Source organism: Microchirus variegatus (genome assembly GCF_963457635.1).
Source record: "Microchirus variegatus genome assembly, chromosome: 4".
In the NCBI taxonomy this organism is placed as follows: domain Eukaryota; kingdom Metazoa; phylum Chordata; class Actinopteri; order Pleuronectiformes; family Soleidae; genus Microchirus; species Microchirus variegatus.
Window position 1 is genome coordinate 37,162,529 of NC_139805.1, and position 17,927 is coordinate 37,180,455.

General features: G+C 42.9%; 2 protein-coding genes across 6 annotated transcripts in view; one reads left to right on the forward strand and one right to left on the reverse strand.

The window, feature by feature from the left end:
• The window catches only part of palld (palladin, cytoskeletal associated protein), a 105,624-nt gene extending 94,147 nt beyond the window's left edge, over positions 1 to 11,477 (reverse strand). For all 5 annotated transcript variants that reach the window (XM_083888592.1, XM_083888590.1, XM_083888591.1 and 2 more), the window contains exons 1-2: positions 11,321 to 11,477; positions 8,801 to 9,703 (exon numbers count right to left, since the gene is read on the reverse strand). In XM_083888592.1, the coding sequence (XP_083744718.1) occupies positions 8,801 to 9,702 (902 nt within the window). In that variant the 5' untranslated portion in view covers position 9,703; positions 11,321 to 11,477. The remainder of the gene's footprint in view (positions 1 to 8,800; positions 9,704 to 11,320) is intronic.
• Positions 11,478 to 14,285: 2,808 nt separating this feature from the next.
• LOC310925590 (tripartite motif-containing protein 16-like) lies at positions 14,286 to 16,028 on the forward strand (the record flags this gene model as incomplete). Its single annotated transcript, XM_083887571.1, has 1 exon — positions 14,286 to 16,028. One exon carries the CDS (start codon positions 14,286 to 14,288, stop codon positions 15,993 to 15,995), a length of 1,710 nt encoding a protein of 569 aa, XP_083743697.1. The 3' UTR covers positions 15,996 to 16,028.
• Between the last annotated feature and the right edge of the window lie 1,899 nt (positions 16,029 to 17,927).

The following is a 17,927-nucleotide window of genomic DNA, read 5'->3' on the forward strand; positions in this document are numbered from 1 at the left end:
AACAGATGCAAAACACAGACGTAAAACAGACGCTAAACAGAGGCAAATCACAAAAAACGCAAATAACAAAAAACGAACGCAAATCACAAAACGCAGACGCAAATCACAAACGCAAAACACAGACGCAAATCACAAACGCAAATCACAGACGCAAATGACAAATGCAAAACAAAAAACACAAACGCAAATCACAGACGCAAAACAGACGCAAATCAAAAAAATGCAGCAGCCTTTAAACGCAGGAAAAGTCATCAAAAGTCTAATGTCACCATATAAAGATATAATAACATACAGATATTGTACGTCTGGACACTGCAGAGTCAGGGTTTTTCCAGTATCGTGCAGACTCCAGCAGAAGATAAAGACAAATGACTTGGATTACACGTCTGGGTTAAACACAGACCGGAGACGACGACGACACCACGTCAACGCTATCGCAGCGTCACAATCAGGAGGAGACGACGCTTTGTGTCGGTTTGTCAGGGAAAATCAGAGAAATCTTCAGCAGATTCTCCAAAAAACTTCCCCCCTGTGGTTTTCTTTAGCTTCTGGTTAAAAACCAGAGTGTGTGTGTGTGTGTGTGTGTGTGTGTGTGTGTGTGTGTGTGTGTGTGTGTGTGTGTGTGTGTGTGTGTCCGTCCCTGCTCATTCAGCTTCAGGTTCAGTTCTGAAATGTCTGTAATGACACAGGAGAGCAGCCCTGAAAATAGCTCGCAGAGGAACTGACGCCACAGCTGGAGATCTGCTCCGCTCAGACGCTGAGGAATCAGCAGCAGCATCAGACCACGCTGAAGAGTTCTAAACCACGTTTCAAAGAGTTCTAAACCACGTTTCAAAGAGTTCTAAACCACGTTTCAAAGAGTTCTTCACCGCGTTTCAAAGAGTTCTTAACCGTGTTTCAAAGAGTTCTAAACCACGTTTCAAAGAGTTCTAAACCACGTTTTAAAGAGTTCTTTACCGTGTTTCAAAGAGTTCTAAACCACGTTTCAAAGAGTTCTAAACCACGTTTTAAAGAGTTCTAAATCACGTTTCAAAGAGTTCTCAACCACTTTTCAAAGAGTTCTAAATCACGTTTCACAGAGTTCTTAACCACTTTTCAAAGAGTTCAAAACCACGTTTCAAAGGGTTCTTCACCACATTTCAAAGAGTTCTGAACGATGCTTAAAAGAGTTCTTCATCACGTTTCAAAGAGTTCTAAACCATGTTTCATAGAGTTCTTAACCGCGTTTCAAAGAGTTCTAAACCATGTTTCATAGAGTTCTAAACCATGTTTCATAGAGTTCTTAACCGCGTTTCAAAGAGTTCTTAACTGCGTTTCAAAGAGTTCTAAACCACGCATAAAAGAGTTCTAAACCACGTTTCAAAGAGTTCTTAACCACGTTTTAAAGAGTTCTTCACCGCGTTTCAAAGAGTTCTTCACCACGTTTCAAAGTTTGTTATCATGTTTCAAAAAGTTTTTAAACGTGTTTGTAAGAGTTCTAAACCACGTTTCAAAGAGTTCTTCACCGCGTTTCAATGAGTTCTTAACCGTGTTTCAAAGAGTTTGCAATCATGTTTCAAAGAGTTTTTAAACGTGTTTGTAAGAGTTCTAAACCACGTTTGAAACACGGTGAAGAACTCCTCGAAACGTGTTGAAGAACTCTCATTTCAAAGAGTTCTTAACTGCGTTTCAAAGAGTTCTAAACCACGTTTCAAAGAGTTCTGAACCGCGTTTCAAAGATTTCTAAACCCCGTTTCAAAGAGTTCTTCACCGCGTTTCAAAGAGTTCTTCAGCGCGTTTCAAAGAGTTTGTTATCATGTTTCAAAGAGTTTTTAAACGTGTTTGTAAGAGTTCTAAACCACGTTTCAAAGAGGTCTAAACCACCAACCAAATGTGGTTAAGAACTCTTTGAAATGTGGTTAAGAACTCTTTGAAATGTGGTTAAGAGCTCTTTGAAACGTGATTACGAACTCTTCGAAACGTGATTACGAACTCTTCCAAACACGGTTAAGAACTCTTTGAACGTTTCAAAGTGTTCTTAACCATGGCACGATGGCACTTGTTAAGTCAAATTATCTTAAATATCTTCAGCCTAAATAAGTAAATAGCGGCAGCGGCAGCATCATCAGCAGCAGCGTTGGATGCTCGGCACGACCGAGCAGACCTCACACCAACACACCGAGACTCACAAGTTTCATGCCAACCGCTAATCTTTACCCCAGAACTGGGCCCTCGGAGGAGTCAAGAAAGTCCAACATGAGCTCAGAGAGAAAAAATGCACCGAGTGGTTCCCACAAACACACACACACACACACACACACATATATATCTCATCAGCAGAGATGCATCATCTTAAACAGGGCATTACGATAAAACACAGTGTGTGAGGACGCGCTGGAGAATACCAGGCGTTCAGAACCGGAACACCGCACCGCGCCCAGCGCCCCGACCACGAGGAATGTCTGCCTGAAAACGCTGGCAGCTGCTGAGACGAGGAGGTGAGGAGGTGAGGAGGTGAGGAGGTGAGGAGGTGCTGCTTCACCTGCTCACACCGGCCTTCAAACACTGCAGCTGCGAAGGAAATGAACCAACGCTGAGTGGAAATCACGGAGGCGAGACGTCAGCGTGACAGAAACGTTAACGCCATAACGTGGAATTTATATACGACGAGTATAGTACAGCTGCTTTTCTACAAATTAAATCATCATTAATTATGGTAACTAATGGTACTGCATTATTTTACATTTCTGGCTCGTACCATTTTACTGTAGGAACACGCACACGTTTGCACACGTCATACAATACACACTCTCGTGCAGAGCAGCTCGCTAGGGAACTTAAAAAAAGTGAATGGAAGTGATTAACTTTCCCATTAAAGAATTCACACGTTCATTTCAGTCACTCACATCCACTGACTTCATTTACAAGCAGCTGAGAGGGTTAAAGGGATAGTTCAGGGATTCTCAACGCAGACAGGGAACTTGAAAGTTCACTCTCCCACACCAAAGTCCATAGAGAAAATCAGTGATTTTAGCTCACAGGGACACAGGAGCTGCTGGTCTACTGCTGCCTCGTGTGGTCACTTTGTGTCACTGAAGTCAATCAGAACGATGGATTGACAAAATAAGACATTGTAAGTTAGTGATGGAGGCAGCAGTGGATCAACAACTCCTGTGAACTCCTGTGTTGCTGTGATGTTAAAATCACTGATTTTCTCCATTGGCTTTGGTGTGGGAGAGTGAGGGCAGGAAAAGGCAGTGGCAGCAAAAAAAGAAGAGCTGGGAAATCCCAAATTGTCCTCTAAATGAGGGGTGAGTGTGGTGGAGGCAGGTCGTGCCATTCATTACTGTCACACAGGAGCAAAGAAAGCCACGACACACTTAAATTTAAGACTCTGACGCCACAGAAGTCACGTGTGAATCAGCGATCTGTGGATGTGTCGTGTTCTTTAATCATCTCTTAACCGCACAGGTTCATCTTCTACAGCTCAATAATTACAGCTGCAGGTAAAGTGGAACGGATATTCAATGAAAAACAACACTGAAACTGATTAATCGTTTATAAAAGTAGAGGTAGATTAACTGAGAAGCTGTTTAATGATCGATTATTAAGTATAGCAGCTCTTGGTTATACATCATATGCATATGTGTAATATTCAGAGAAAACAATGGCTTCTATCTCTTCGTATCAACGTGTGGATTTTTATTTTCTCTTAAGCGACACAGTTTGAAAAGCAGATCATTTGCTGCCATCTAGTGTCCACACGCAGTAATCAACATTACATTTATAACAATGATATAAACACTGTGATGTTAACTCAGTTCATGTTGTTGCTGTTTTATACAGTGACTGTTTTATACATAGAAAAACAGTGCTGTAGTGTCTCTCTGCTAACAATTAGTTAGCTGTTTTGGCCATAAAATGATTCACTTTTAATTAGAGCTGAAACGATTAATCGATTATTAATCGATTGCTAAATTAATTGCCAACTATTTTGATAATCGATAATCGGTTTGAAGCTTTTTTTCCACGATTAAAACAAGATTTCTGATTGTTTCAGCTTCTTAAATGTGAATATTTTCTTTGTTTCTTTGCGCCACATAAAGAAATCATTAAAACTGAATCATTTTGGTTTGTGGACAAAACAAGACGTTGGAGAACGTCGTCATTTCCAGCTTTGACAACACACTGATCAACGGTTTTTATTTTTATGGACATTTCATGGACCAAACGATTCATCGAGAAAATAATCAACAGATTCATCGATTACGAAAATAATCGCTAGTTGCAGTTGCTCTACTTTTAATGATTTCTTTGTTAAATGGAGCAAAGAAACCAGAAAAAATTCACATTTAAGAAGCTGAAAAACTGCTTTTAATTCTACAAAAGAAGAACACTCACAACCACTAATCATTAGCAATAGAGCTGAATCGATTATTAATTGATTACTAAATGAATCGCCAACTATTTTGATAATCGATAATGGGTTTGAAGCTTTTTTTCACGATTAAAACAAGATTTCTGATTGTTTCAGCTTCTTAAATGTGAATATTTTCTTGGTTTCTTTGCGCCACATAAACAAAGAAATCATTAAAATTGAATAATTTTGGTTTGTGGACAAAAACAACATTTGTACAGCTAACATTTCTAGCTTTGACAAACACTGATCAACGTTTTTTGTTTTTATGGACATTTCATGGACCAAACGATTCATCGAGAAAATAATCGACAAATTCATCGATTACGAAAACAATCGTTAGTTGCAGCTCTAATTAGCAAAATAGGTGGCGGCTAATTTACTCATAGATTAATGACAGGAGTTGTAAATTAGCCGTAAAAACTTGTACTCACTGTAACCTGGCACAATATTGCAATGAAAAAGGCAATAAACCTCAATAGAATCTGACTGAAATACAGCTGTAAAGTCAACATGAGACAATGAATTTACAGGGGGAAGATTTACGCGTATAATCTGGTCTTCTGCGCGTCCTTTTATTTCTGTATTCCCTTCTCCGTTATAAGGGAACAGCGGTGAGACTCTGTGGTCTTCACACATGCCGACACCTTCATATTCCCCAAGAAGGTGAGAGGAGAGCCAGTGAAAAAAAACGCCTCGTCACTGCATTGCCTGCATTCCTGCGCCTGGCTCCTGTTGGCCTCGCGACTATTAATACAGCCACAGAAGCCTCCGCTGCTGCTGCTGCTTTTTCTGTCGTCCGATCACACAAACACCTAAGAACAGTCTATTTGAATAAAACTCAAGACTGGACGAGAACTATTTAATCTCACATTTGTTTACAAAGGGCCAGGAGGATATTATGTTTTCAAAAACAACAAAGAAAATGTAAATTTTTGTTATATATCACTGCTTAATAGCATATTTATTCATAATTCAGTTCCAAGACACACGTTGAATGTGTAGTAAAAGGTGTGAGGGACAGGTTGAATAGAAATGCTCCTTAAAGGGATCATGTTGGTGGATTTTTGAAGTGGAATCATATGAGGTACTTGTATGCATCTATAAATAATTAAATTATATTGTATTTTATGATATAATAAAGTAAAAACCTACATCAGCATAAGTCTAAGTTTATGTCATATGTTCCGTCATTTTAGCCTTCTGGGAGAGAGTTTGTAAACCACTCACTCTACCACACCAAAGCCCATAGAGAAAACCAGTGATTTTAACATCACAGAGACACAGGAGTTCACAGGAGTTGTTGATCCACTGCTGCCTCCATCACTACCTTTAAATATGTTATTTTGTCAATTCGGCTTTTGAAATCCTTCACTCAGATTTACCTCAGTGACACAAAGTGACCACACGAGGCAGCAGTAGACTAGCAGCTCCAGTGTCCACCGTGAGCTAAAATCACTGATTTTCTCTATGGGGTTTGGTGTGGGAGAGTGAGTGGTTTACAAACTTGAGTTTCCTGTCGTTAAAGTCTGTCTAACAGTGAAATAAAGACATGAATGTGTTATTAAGATATCGTAGACCTAAAACTGACATCAATTTTATGTGGGGAGTGTTTTCTTAAGCGGCTAAAATCATTTTCTCTTCACTCACTCTCCCACACCAAACCCCATAGAGAAAATCAGTGATTTTAGCTCACGGTGGACAGGAGTTCACAGGAGTTGTTGATCCACTGCTGCATCCATCACTAACTTTAAATATGTTATTTTGTCAATTCAGCTTTTGAAATCCTTCACTCAGATTTACCTCAGTGACACAAAGTGACCACACGAGGCAGCAGTAGACTAGCAGCTCCAGTGTCCACCGTGAGCTAAAATCACTGATTTTCTCTATGGGGTTTGGTGTGGGAGAGTGAGTGGTTTACAAACTTGAGTTTCCTGTCGTTAAAGTCTGTCTAACAGTGAAATAAAGACATGAATGTGTTATTAAGATATCGTAGACCTAAAACTGACATCAATTTTATGTGGGGAGTGTTTTCTTAAGCGGCTAAAATCATTTTCTCTTCACTCACTCTCCCACACCAAAGCCCATAGAGAAAACCAGTGATTTTAACATCACAGCACACAGGAGTTCACAGGAGTTGTTGATCCACTGCTGCCTCCATCACTAAGTTCTAATGTCTTATTTTGTCACTTCTGCTTTTAAAATTCTTCGTTCAGATGAACCTCAGTGACACAAAGTGACCACACGAGGCAGCAGTAGACCAGCAGCTCCTGTGTAATCACTGATTTTCTCTATGGGCTTTGGTGTGGGAGAGTGAGTGGTTTAGAAAGTGACAAAAAAAAGGCAAGATTAAGCAGCTAAAATAATTTGAAACTTAAGCAGGAATGTTTATTAATGTACACCTCTATGTGTTGTGCAATTTCTAGATGCAGGGGCACTGTTGGCACAGTCAGCTGTGTTTACGAGCTAAAATCACTGATTTTCTCGATGGGCTTTGGTGTGGGAGAGTAAGTGAAGAAAAACTATTTTTATCCACTTAACAAAACACGAGGCAGCAGTAGACCAGCAGCTCCTGTGTCCACCGTGAGCTAAAATCACTGATTTTCTTTATGGGCTTTGGTGTGGGAGAGTGAGTGAGTTTACAAACTTCAGTTTCCTGTTGGAAAAGTCTGTCTAACAGTGAAGATAAAGAACGTGAACACGTTATTTAGATAATGTGCACTTAATATGACGTAGGTTTCATTGAGTAGACCTTTTGTTAAGAGGCTAATTTATTTCGTGAATTGCAGTAAACATTTAAAACGCTCAACATCACTGTTGTAAATATTAATTAATTCATTCATTCATTAATTCAATCTACCAAATGAGGGTCAACCGTTCACCCTCACATTCACACCTCCGCATGTTTTGGGACTTTGCGATGAAATCGGAGAACTTGCAAAAAAAAGCCGGGGGGGGGATGCTAACGGACGAGGGGCAACCGTCTTATTGTGAGGCAACAGCGCTGGCCACGTGCCCCCCCGCGTGACCCCTGTCCGTCGTACATATAATCAGCCATAAATGAATCAAAAGTGAAAGTGAAATTCAACCAGACACACACACACAGAGTTAAATCAGTGCAGGTGTGTGTGTGTGTGTGTGTGTGTGTGTGTGTGTGTGTGTGTGTGTGTGTGTGTGTGTGTGTGTGTGTGTGTGAGGCTGAATCTTCTGGAAATCAGAGAGCAGGGTATTTTTAGTCCTCTGATGACCTGGACCAGAGCTGCTGCCCTCTCCAGTGGAATAAACACTTGGAGCAGGTATAAATTCTCTGATTCTGACACGGGTCATCAGTGGAATATCCACACAACTGCAACAGCCACCACACGGTAAACACATGTAGCATGTAAACATGTAAAAAAGACTCACACACACACCTCACTGACCCGATCAAACACGTTTGGTCTGGTTTTACTGCTGAAACTAACCATTATTTCCATTCTGATGATTCTTTTCTCAATTCAACCATTATTCTGTGCAAAAGACCGATACCGCAAACACACCAGTAGCTACCGATACCAATGTCGGTCTTTTTAGACCTTTTAAACTACACATTTGAAGCGATTTCACAGACACGGTTCTGCGACTGTGTGAACAAATGAACAGCCATTTTTATCTGACCGATAAACAGTACAAGTATCAGGCCGATACAGATACTGTGAGTATCGTATCATACACCATGAGTGAAAACATGGCTGCCACTGATGACACCAGGAAATACAGATTTAACGCCGACCTAATATGTTAAGAACATTTCAGTGGCACTAATAAACTAATCGAGACTCTGTATGGACACGTGGGGATTGTTAACCCTTAAAGACTGCCCTCTAGTGGTATGTAGAAAAAGAACATCTGACTGTCATGTATGAAATTAAGCTAAAAAATAAACCAGCTTATCTCATCATTAGACTAACTTTCCTAACTTTATAAACCACTCACTCTCCCACACCAAAGCCCATAGAGAAAACCAGTTATTTTAACATCACAGCAACACAGGAGTTCACAGGAGTTGTTGATCCACTGCTGCCTCCATCACTAAGTTCACATGACTTATTTTGTTAATTCGGCTTTTTAAAATCTTTGTTCTGATTTACCTCAGTGACACAAGGTGACCACACGAGGCAGCAGTGGACCAGCAGCTCATGTGTCCCCCATGAGCTAAAATCACTGATTTTCTTCAGAGTGAGTGGTTTACAAACGTCAGTTTCCTGTAGGATAAGTCTGTCTAACAGGGTCAAAAATCAGTCTTTCGTGTCCCAGCTGGCAGCCATGTTTTCACTTACAATGCTCCTCTAAGTCTTAGGCTGGTTGGTGGCAGCAGGGGGCGCTCAGAGCAGCGTCGGTGCTGATAAACGAGGTCAAACTCACCTGACCAGTGGAAGTGGGTTTCCGACGACTCGACACTCCAGACGGATGGGCGTTCCCTCTGCTACCTCCTGACTTTTCAGCTTCTGGAGGAACTGGGGCGGAGACAGGGGTTCCGTGGAGGTCGCGGCACCGGATTGTTGGAACCTTGCCGCGGCGGCTGCTGCTGCTGAGGCCCCTCCCCCTGGGCCTGCGTCCGGCTGGCTGCTGGGAGGCAGCGGGGCAGAGGAGGCCGAGCCCTGCGGCACCGGCCTCTGGCTCCGGGGCGACCGGTAGCCGCTGTCGGGGGAGGAGGAGTCGTCCTCAGGCTGCTGCTCCAGGTGGGCGGAGCCTTTGAAGATGGACGACAGCTCCTCGATGAACGTGGCGGCGCGGCTGCAGAACTCCGTGGCTGAGGCCGCGCGGTCGTTTAGCTCCAGCCCGGCGTAGAGCAGCCGGGGTTTGTCCTGCCTGTAAATCGGCTGGATGGGCTTGTGTCGGGTGCTGAGGTTCTCGGCAGGGGGAGGAGCTTCGCCGGACACCTGCGCAGGTTTGCACTGGGCAGAACTCTGGCCGGAGGAGACTTTAGCTGCTGCGTTATCACCCGGGTAGAGGTTTACAGTCGCCTGGGCGCTCGGCGTGGGTTGGAGAACCTGCTCCTCGCTAGCCGGATCGTCGCACGAGTCCCCGAAGGCCTCGAAGGCCAGATCCAGACTGCGATTAATCTCGTCCGCGCTTAAGAACGCCGTAAGATCCGCAAAGTCCCCGTCTCCAGAATCCAGCTCTGGTACAGAGTCCAGGTAGAGTTCACCGTCAGAGGACGCCTCCGAAAACACACCCCCATCGCCCTCTGCTGCTGCTGCCGCCGCAGAGTCTTTGAGCAGCAGAGAGAAGGGGAGTGGCTGATTCCAACTCCCGTCCTGCATCCTTGAAAACACAAAAAGACTCTTATGAAGCAGCAAAAATCAACACAGCAACGACGAACCTGTCCTGACTCATGAGATATGATCATGATCAAAGTCTGGATTATTGTTGTGATTCTTTTTCCAACTCCTAATGAGATCCACATTCAAAAATAAGTAGTGACGGGCACGTTGACGCGTTAACGGCGTCAACATTAACACGTGATGTGCGCGACTCCTGATAAAATGAGTCTCTAAAGTAACGCTAACCTTTAAAAACAGAGGCACACATACGCAGTACACAGGTACGCTAGGTTATTTGTTAGCGCTGCTCTTTTCCTTTAATAAACAGATCACTCCAGTTCCACTGTAGGCTAACGCTAACGGCGCTAAAAGGAGCTAACTGGTAAACGGTGACCTGGACTCGGGCGCCGCCGGCACATAAAACATGACAGCAAGCGCGTGTTTTTCCGGTCTGTCGTCATGGAAACGCGTCACTCATTAACTTGCGCTAACGTTGACGCAGTTAACCGCCGTTAACGCGTTAAAATAAGGCTTATAAAACATATATATTGCATATATATTCTTATATCTTGGATATAAGAAAATGGAATATTTATTTTGTGCCTCTTTCCCCGAATTTACCTCACAACGATCAATACATTAATCCCTTTGAGTCTATTTATCTAGAGTTAGCATGTGACATGTGTGTGTGTGTGTGTGTGTGTGTGTGTTACAGAGGAAAAGCTTGTTTCTGCTGTTTCAAAATATACGTGTATCACTCGACGCCTCGTGGCGTCCTGAAGACCAGCTGTTGTTATTTTTAATCTCTTGGGCTGTGACACACACACACACACACACACACACACACACACACACACACACACACACACACACACACACACACACACACACACACACACACACACACACACACACACACACACACACACACACACACACACACACACACACACACACACACACACACACACACACACACACACACACAGGTAAGACATTTCCTCAAACATCACATTATCACCACAGAACAACAACACTGAGCTGATTAAATATGAATGTGGAACATTTGAGGCTGTTTTTACAAATGTTAAACAGGAAAAGGTTTAAAAACGTTGACAAAAACATAGAAAAATTAAAACTGAGGACGACCTGCTGACTTTTATTTTGAAAAATCAAGTAAAAGGAGCACGAATGAGGATGCAGTAAAAGCCCAAATGAAGGCTGATATATTATACTAGTTTAACATACCATTATACAACAAAATGTGTTAGTCTGTCAGCCATTTTGGGGTTTTTTTCCTGTCAGTGATGTCACAATTTCCACTACCTTTTCTTATTATCAATATTTAAAACATTTAATAATGGAGACCTGGACAATAATGGAGACCTGGACAAATTGGCAGCACGACAACATTAAAATGACACAACGTCAGACACTGGAAAAATAGAAAAAGAGACTAAAAACACATCATCCTGACAGAGAAGCGTCATGTTTGAGTGCGGCTGAAGGCTTGGATGTAAAAATAGCTCCGAAACACTTACGTTAAAACGACTCATCTCACATTCCTGAAGCTGAAATCAACGTTTAAGGAAAGAGAAGCGCGAGCGACTGGTCTTACCTTACAGAGGCCTGTCCGGGTTCTGTTTGTCCAGGTTTGACTCGTCGGACAAACGCGGAGCTTTCTCCTGCCACGAGAGCAGCTTTATTATTGTGATCGTTGGCGGCGGCGGTGGTGTTGGTGGAGTCGCTCGGTCGCTCGGCAGGATCTCTCAGGTTCCTGCTGTCCCATCTGTCCCTGGTCCCTGAGTGCTCCCTGTGTGGAGGGACTATATTTGGCCCCCGGGCTCGGGTTTCACTGCCAGAACACTGGTGAGAGAGAGAGAATGATAAGGTAATCCTGCTAACATATGCTAGTGCTGTCATTCTCCTGCACCTCTTATTCGAACTGTGTCAAAGTCGACGCTGCGTTCAGGTGTGCAATTCACTACCACGGTTGCCGCGGTAACCTGTAGTGGCCGGAATCTTTCACTATCTCACCATTCGATTCCGATTTGATTCAGAATGATTTCTACTTCAATCTGTAGGTTGTGCAAAGGACGATCTACTCCAGATTTATTAAGTTTTAAATGTTTATCCATGATTAGATGGAATTGTTGTAACTGTTGCATAAAAGCAATATCACATATTGCACATGTAACACAAATAAAAGTGCCTTTTTGTTAGCGCTGGGCACGTTAACGTGAGCGCACGTTAATGCCTGGCGCGTTTCCATGACGACTAACTGGAAAAAGCATGTGACGTCATGTTTAGTCCAGGCACCTTTTACCAGTTAGCTGCGTTAGCTCCTTTAGCACTGTTAGCGTTAGCCTACAGTGGAACTGGAGTGGTCTGTTTATTAAAGGAAAGGAGCAGCGCTACAAATAACCAGCGTACCTGTGCCTCTGTTTTTAAAGTTTAGCGTGACTTTAGAGACAAATTTTAACAATCAGGAGTCACGTAAACATGACGTATCGTGCGTCTTTTTCTGGTCAGTCGTGATGGAAACGCACCGTGCGCTAACGTTGACATTGACGCTTAGATGGAATTGTTGTAACTGTGGCATAAAAGCAATATCACACATTGCACAAGTAACACAAATAAAAGTGCCTCTTTGTTAGCGCTGGGCACGTTAACGTTAGCGCACGTTAATGCTTGACGCATTTCCATGACAACTAACTGGAAAAAGACGCGCATGACGTCATGTTTACATACCGTGGCAACGGAGTCCAGGCACTGTTTACCAGTTAGCTCCGTTAGCTCCTTTAGCGCCATTAGCCTACAGTGGAACTGGAGCGGTCTGTTTATTAAAGGGAAAGAGCAGCGCTACAAATAACCAGTGTACCTGTGTACTGCATATGTGTGCCTCTGTTTTTAAAGTTTAGCGCTACTTTAGAGACTAATTTTGACAATCAGGAGTCAAGTAAACATGATGTCACGCGCGTCTTTTTCCGGTCAGTCGTGATGGAAACGCGCCATGCGTTAACGTGCGCTAACGTTGACACTCAGACGGAATTGTTGTAACTGTTGCATAAAAGCAATATCACACATTGCACAAGTAACAAATAAAAGTGCCTCTTTGTTCGCGCTGGCACGTTAACACGTTAACTTTAGCGCACATTAATGCCTGACGCGTTTACATTAAGACTAACTGGAAAAAGACGTGAGTGGTGTCATGTTTACGTAACCAGCGTACCTGTGTACCGTGTATGTTATAGTTTAGCATTACTTCGAGACTCATTTCAACAATCAGGAGTCATGTAAACATGACGTCACACGTGTCTTTTTTCCGTCATGGCAATGCGTCATGCATTAACGTGCGTTGACGTTGACACCATTAACCACTGTTAACGTGCCCAGCACTAATAAAGAGGCACTTTGATTTGTGTTACTTGTGCAATGTGTGATATTGCTTTTATGCAACAGTTACAACAATTCCATCTAAGCTTCAACGTAAACGTTAGCGCACGTTAACGCATGGCGTGTTTCCATGGCGACTGACTGGAAAAAGACGCATGTGACGTCATGTTTACGTGATTCCCGATTGTTAAAACTAGTCTCGACAGTAACGGTAAACTTTAAAAACAGTACACAGGTACGCTGGTTATTTGTAGTGCTGCTCTTTTTCGCTAATGGCGCTAAAGGAGCTAATGCAGCTAACTGGTAAACGGTGCCTGGACTCCGGTGTCGCTAACCGCTGTTAACGTCGTTAACGTGCTCAGCACCACTCTTTATTTAAAAAACGATTCTGCGACATTTTATAGTAAGAAGTATAGTAAAGTAAGAGGAGAAAACAAAAGCCATGGAGTCAGGTACAGAATCCAATGCTAACTAACTCACAGGGTGCTTGACCTTTTCATTCATTCATCTTCTATTGCTTTATCCTCCACATGAGGGTCACGGTGGGGTGGGTACACCCTGGACAGTCCATCACTCGTCCATCGCAGGGCCACATAGAGACAAACAACCGTTCACTCCAGACTTTTTAAGGTCCGGAAAATAACTTTCAACAATTCCATACTTTTTTTTTAGGACTTTCCAGAACTGCACAATCTCCCCGTGCTCGACTGGACTGGAGCCTCAGACATATTCAGTCTTTGAGCTCTGAGGCTTCACAGTGAACTGTGGCAGCTCGAAAAAGGCAGAAGATTTCCCTGCCAACAAACAGAACATGAGGAAACGAGGGGGAAACCAACTGTCTCAACGTTCTAAACAAAACCCCCCAGTAAAACACAGCTTAACAGCTCATTTATCACCAAGAACGAAAACACACAAGTGACGTTGTGTGTTTTCAGCAGGATTTTCCCACTCTTTGGTGTGTTGAGGACAGACAAACAGGTCTGTGTGTTTATCTGTGATCACGGAGCGTCACTACATACAAAGTTCACTCCACTGCTCCACACTGAGCTCACATTTCCTGCTCCTCACCACCACCCTATCACATCTGCACTTTGACGAGGGGGAGGAGGAGCCGACAGGCTCCGCCCACTGCAACAAACAAGCTCAAGCTGGTTCCTCTTGTGAGAAAGAGAAAGTCAGACGGTGAAATGGCGCAGGCAGGAGTTCAGCTGCAGAGAGAAACTCTCACTTGTTCCATCTGTTTGGATCTTCTGAAGGATCCGGTGACTCTGAGCTGTGGACACAGCTTCTGTATGAACTGTATTAAAGGCCACTGGGACTGTGAGGACGTGAGGAGGATCTACAGCTGTCCTCAGTGTAGAAAGATCTTCATACCGAGGCCTGACCTGTTAAAAAACGTCGTGTTAGCAGAGATAGTGGAGGAGCTGAAGAAGACTGAACTCCACGCTGCTCTTGCTCATCACTGCTATGCTGGAGCTGAAGATGTGGCCTGTGATTTCTGCACTGGGAGGAAACTGAAAGCTCTCAAGTCCTGTTTGGTTTGTTTGGCCTCTTACTGTGAGGAACATCTCCAGCCTCATCATCAATCACCTGCATTTAAGAAACACAAGCTGGTGGAGCCCTCGAAGAACCTCCAGGAGAACATCTGCCCTCATCACGACGAGGTGATGAAGATGTTCTGCCGCACTGATCAGCAGTGTATCTGTTATCTCTGCTCTGTGGACCAACACAAAGACCACGACACAGTCACAGCTGCAGCAGAGAGGAAGGAGAAGCAGAGAGAGCTGGATCTGAGTCAAGAAGAAGTCCAGCAGAGAGTCCAGGACATAGACAGAGACGTGAAGGTGCTTCAACAGGAGGTGAAGGCTCTCACTGTCTCTGCTGATAAAGCTGAGAAGGACACAGACGAGGTCTTCACTGAGACGATGAGTCTCCTGCAGAAAAAACACTCTGAGGTGAAGCAGCAGATCAGATCCAAGAAGGAAACTGAAGTGAGTCGAGTCAGAGACGCTGAGAAGAAGCTTCAGCAGGAGAAGACTGAGCTGAAGAAGAGAGAAGCTGAACTGAAGCAGCTCTCACTCACACACGACCACAGCCAGTTTCTCCTCAACTACGGCTCACTGTCAGCACTCAGTCCATCTACACACTCGTCCACCATCAACGTCCGTCCTCTGAGACACTTTGAGGACGTGACAGCAGCTGTGGCAGAGCTCAGAGATCTACTGAAGGACGTCCTGACCCAGACGTGGACAAACATCTCACTGGCTGTGGATGAAGCAGATGTTTTACTGACACCAGAACCAAAGACCAGAGCTGAGTTCTTCAGATATTCACAGGAAATCAAACTGGATCCAAACACAGTAAACAATTGTCTGTTTTTATCTGAGGGAAACAGAAAAGTGACATTAACGGCATATCAGTCTTATCCTCCTCACACAGACAGATTCACTAATTATTCTCAGGTCCTGAGTGAAGAGAGTCTGAGAGGACGTTGTTACTGGGAGGTGGAGTGGACAGGAGAAGCAGTTTATGTAGCAGTGACTTACAAGAACATCAGCAGATCAGGGAGTTCAGATGAATGTGTATTTGGAAACAATGACAAATCTTGGGCTTTAGATTGTGACCAAAACAGTTGTCATTTTCGACACAACAGAATCCAGACTAAAGTCTCAGATGTTGGTGCCTCCAGAGTGGGAGTTTACCTGGACCACAGAGCAGGTCTTCTGTCCTTCTACAGAGTCTCTGACACCATGACTCTGATCCACAGAGTCTTGACCACGTTTACTCAGCCTCTCTATGCTGGAGTCTGTGTTTATTATCCAACTGGACACACAGCTGAGTTCTGTAAACTCAGCTGTGTGTCCCGATTACATGGGGGCACATGCGCCCCCATGTAATCGGCGCAGCGCACGCTTGTTCAGGTGCCGATTGAAACCCAAGTCACATTATCAAGTGCGTCATTATTACTCATGTTACTTTGTTCTTGTCAACAAAGATGTTATATTTAGGGATGCACCGATAATTCGGCGGCCGTTAACACAGTGAGTTCACTGTGGAACAGCAACTATTAAAAACTGGAAAGTCTCTTTGTGCAAAAGCGAAACTTGGCTGCATACGGAGCAGATTATGAACTTTCTGCGACATTCACATCACACCAGAGAACATTCTCTCTCTTTGAGCAGTTAACTAAAGACAGCAGCTCATCTGATGCATCTGTTATTCCCTTAATTACAGCGCTAAAGCATCATCTACACACAGATTGAGACCACGGAGTAAAAACGATGAAAAGTGCGCTCTGCTCTAAAGAGTCCGTCACCACGTTTTACTCAGATCTACTCGGATCACCTGCACTTTATCTCGACTGTACTCTATCCTCGTCATATAGATCATTATTTTTATGTGGGGATAAAACACGTAGAGAAATGATCCAGTCTGCTTTGGATGAAGAGACCGCTTGACTCAGTAGCGACGAACGGCGCAGGAGAGGGAGAAGAGAACAGCGCAGGGGCGGTGCGCAGAAATAAAAGGGCCGTTTGTCTGCACCAGATGAGGGGGCACTACCACTTTTTTATTTATGTTCCTTTATTTTACTTTTAAATGTAACCATTGCATGGCTTGTTTTAAGAAACACCGGCCAATTACTGAATTATTATTTAACTTAAGTGAAACATTTATTTTTATTTATTTAATTTCAAGAGTGTCTTTTTGTAAGACTCTTTAGTTGGTGTAAAAGTATTGTTAATAAATGTCTCACAATAACACATAATAGTCAAAATTCAAACTTGTGAACTTTAATTTTTTTTTTTTTTTTTTTTTTACAAAAAAGCCGTGGGCCGCCGGTGCGCTGCCCGAGAGGTCGTACCACCGGGCTTAGCAGCTTTTCTGGGGGAAACCCTGTAATCACATGTAACATGTGTCTCTGTGATAGAACTCATGATCATCATGATTTGTTCTATTCTTTTCTGACAAAGTGAAGTATCTATCCATTCTTGATTATTGTAGTAAATCATTGTGTTCTGTGGAGTTTGTTTTAATCAACCATATTATTTAATCCAGGTTTGGGATTGAAGTGAAACAAAGTGATTTAAATAAAAAATAAAAAAAACATCAGAAATATCTTTGTTATCTTTGTTTCTGTCCCTGAGTCTCGATGAGATAAGATCGTCCTTTCACAGCAGATAAAAACAACAACAAGTTAGAAAATACAAGGACACAGAAATAAGGATTAAATATGTGCAATAAAAACAATATTACTTATCTGGACAAGAGGGGAAGATTAAAAATTAGGATGATAATTTACATTTACAGTAAATCCTAATTGTGTTGTGAATTAAAAAAACATTAAAAAATATATTTATGATATTTTCTTCCTTCAGTATTTCCCTCTCTCTCTTTCTTTCTAGGTTTTAATAGCAGTTTTACTGGTAGTTAATTAGTTTTAGTCGTAGGGTTATTATTATTATTATTATTATTATTATTATTATTATTAAGTTTGAAACATTTATCCATGCTTAGATGGAATTGTTGTAACTGTTGCATAAAACAGTTTTTGCTTTGTGTAACAGACTGCTCCAGTTCCGCTTTAGGCGCGCTAAAGGAGCTAACGCAGCTAACTGCCGCAGCACGTAAACATGACGTCGGCGCGCGTCTTTTTCCGCTCAGTCGTCATGGAAACGCATAGTACGTTAAAGTTGACGTCATTAAACTGCCCCAGAACGACTCTAAGCAAGAACAAAAAAATGGTGTATGACGGCTACATGTTTATAAGACGTAGCTCACAAAATGGACAAGTAGGTGAATACAGACACAAAAGACGGTGCAATCAGTAA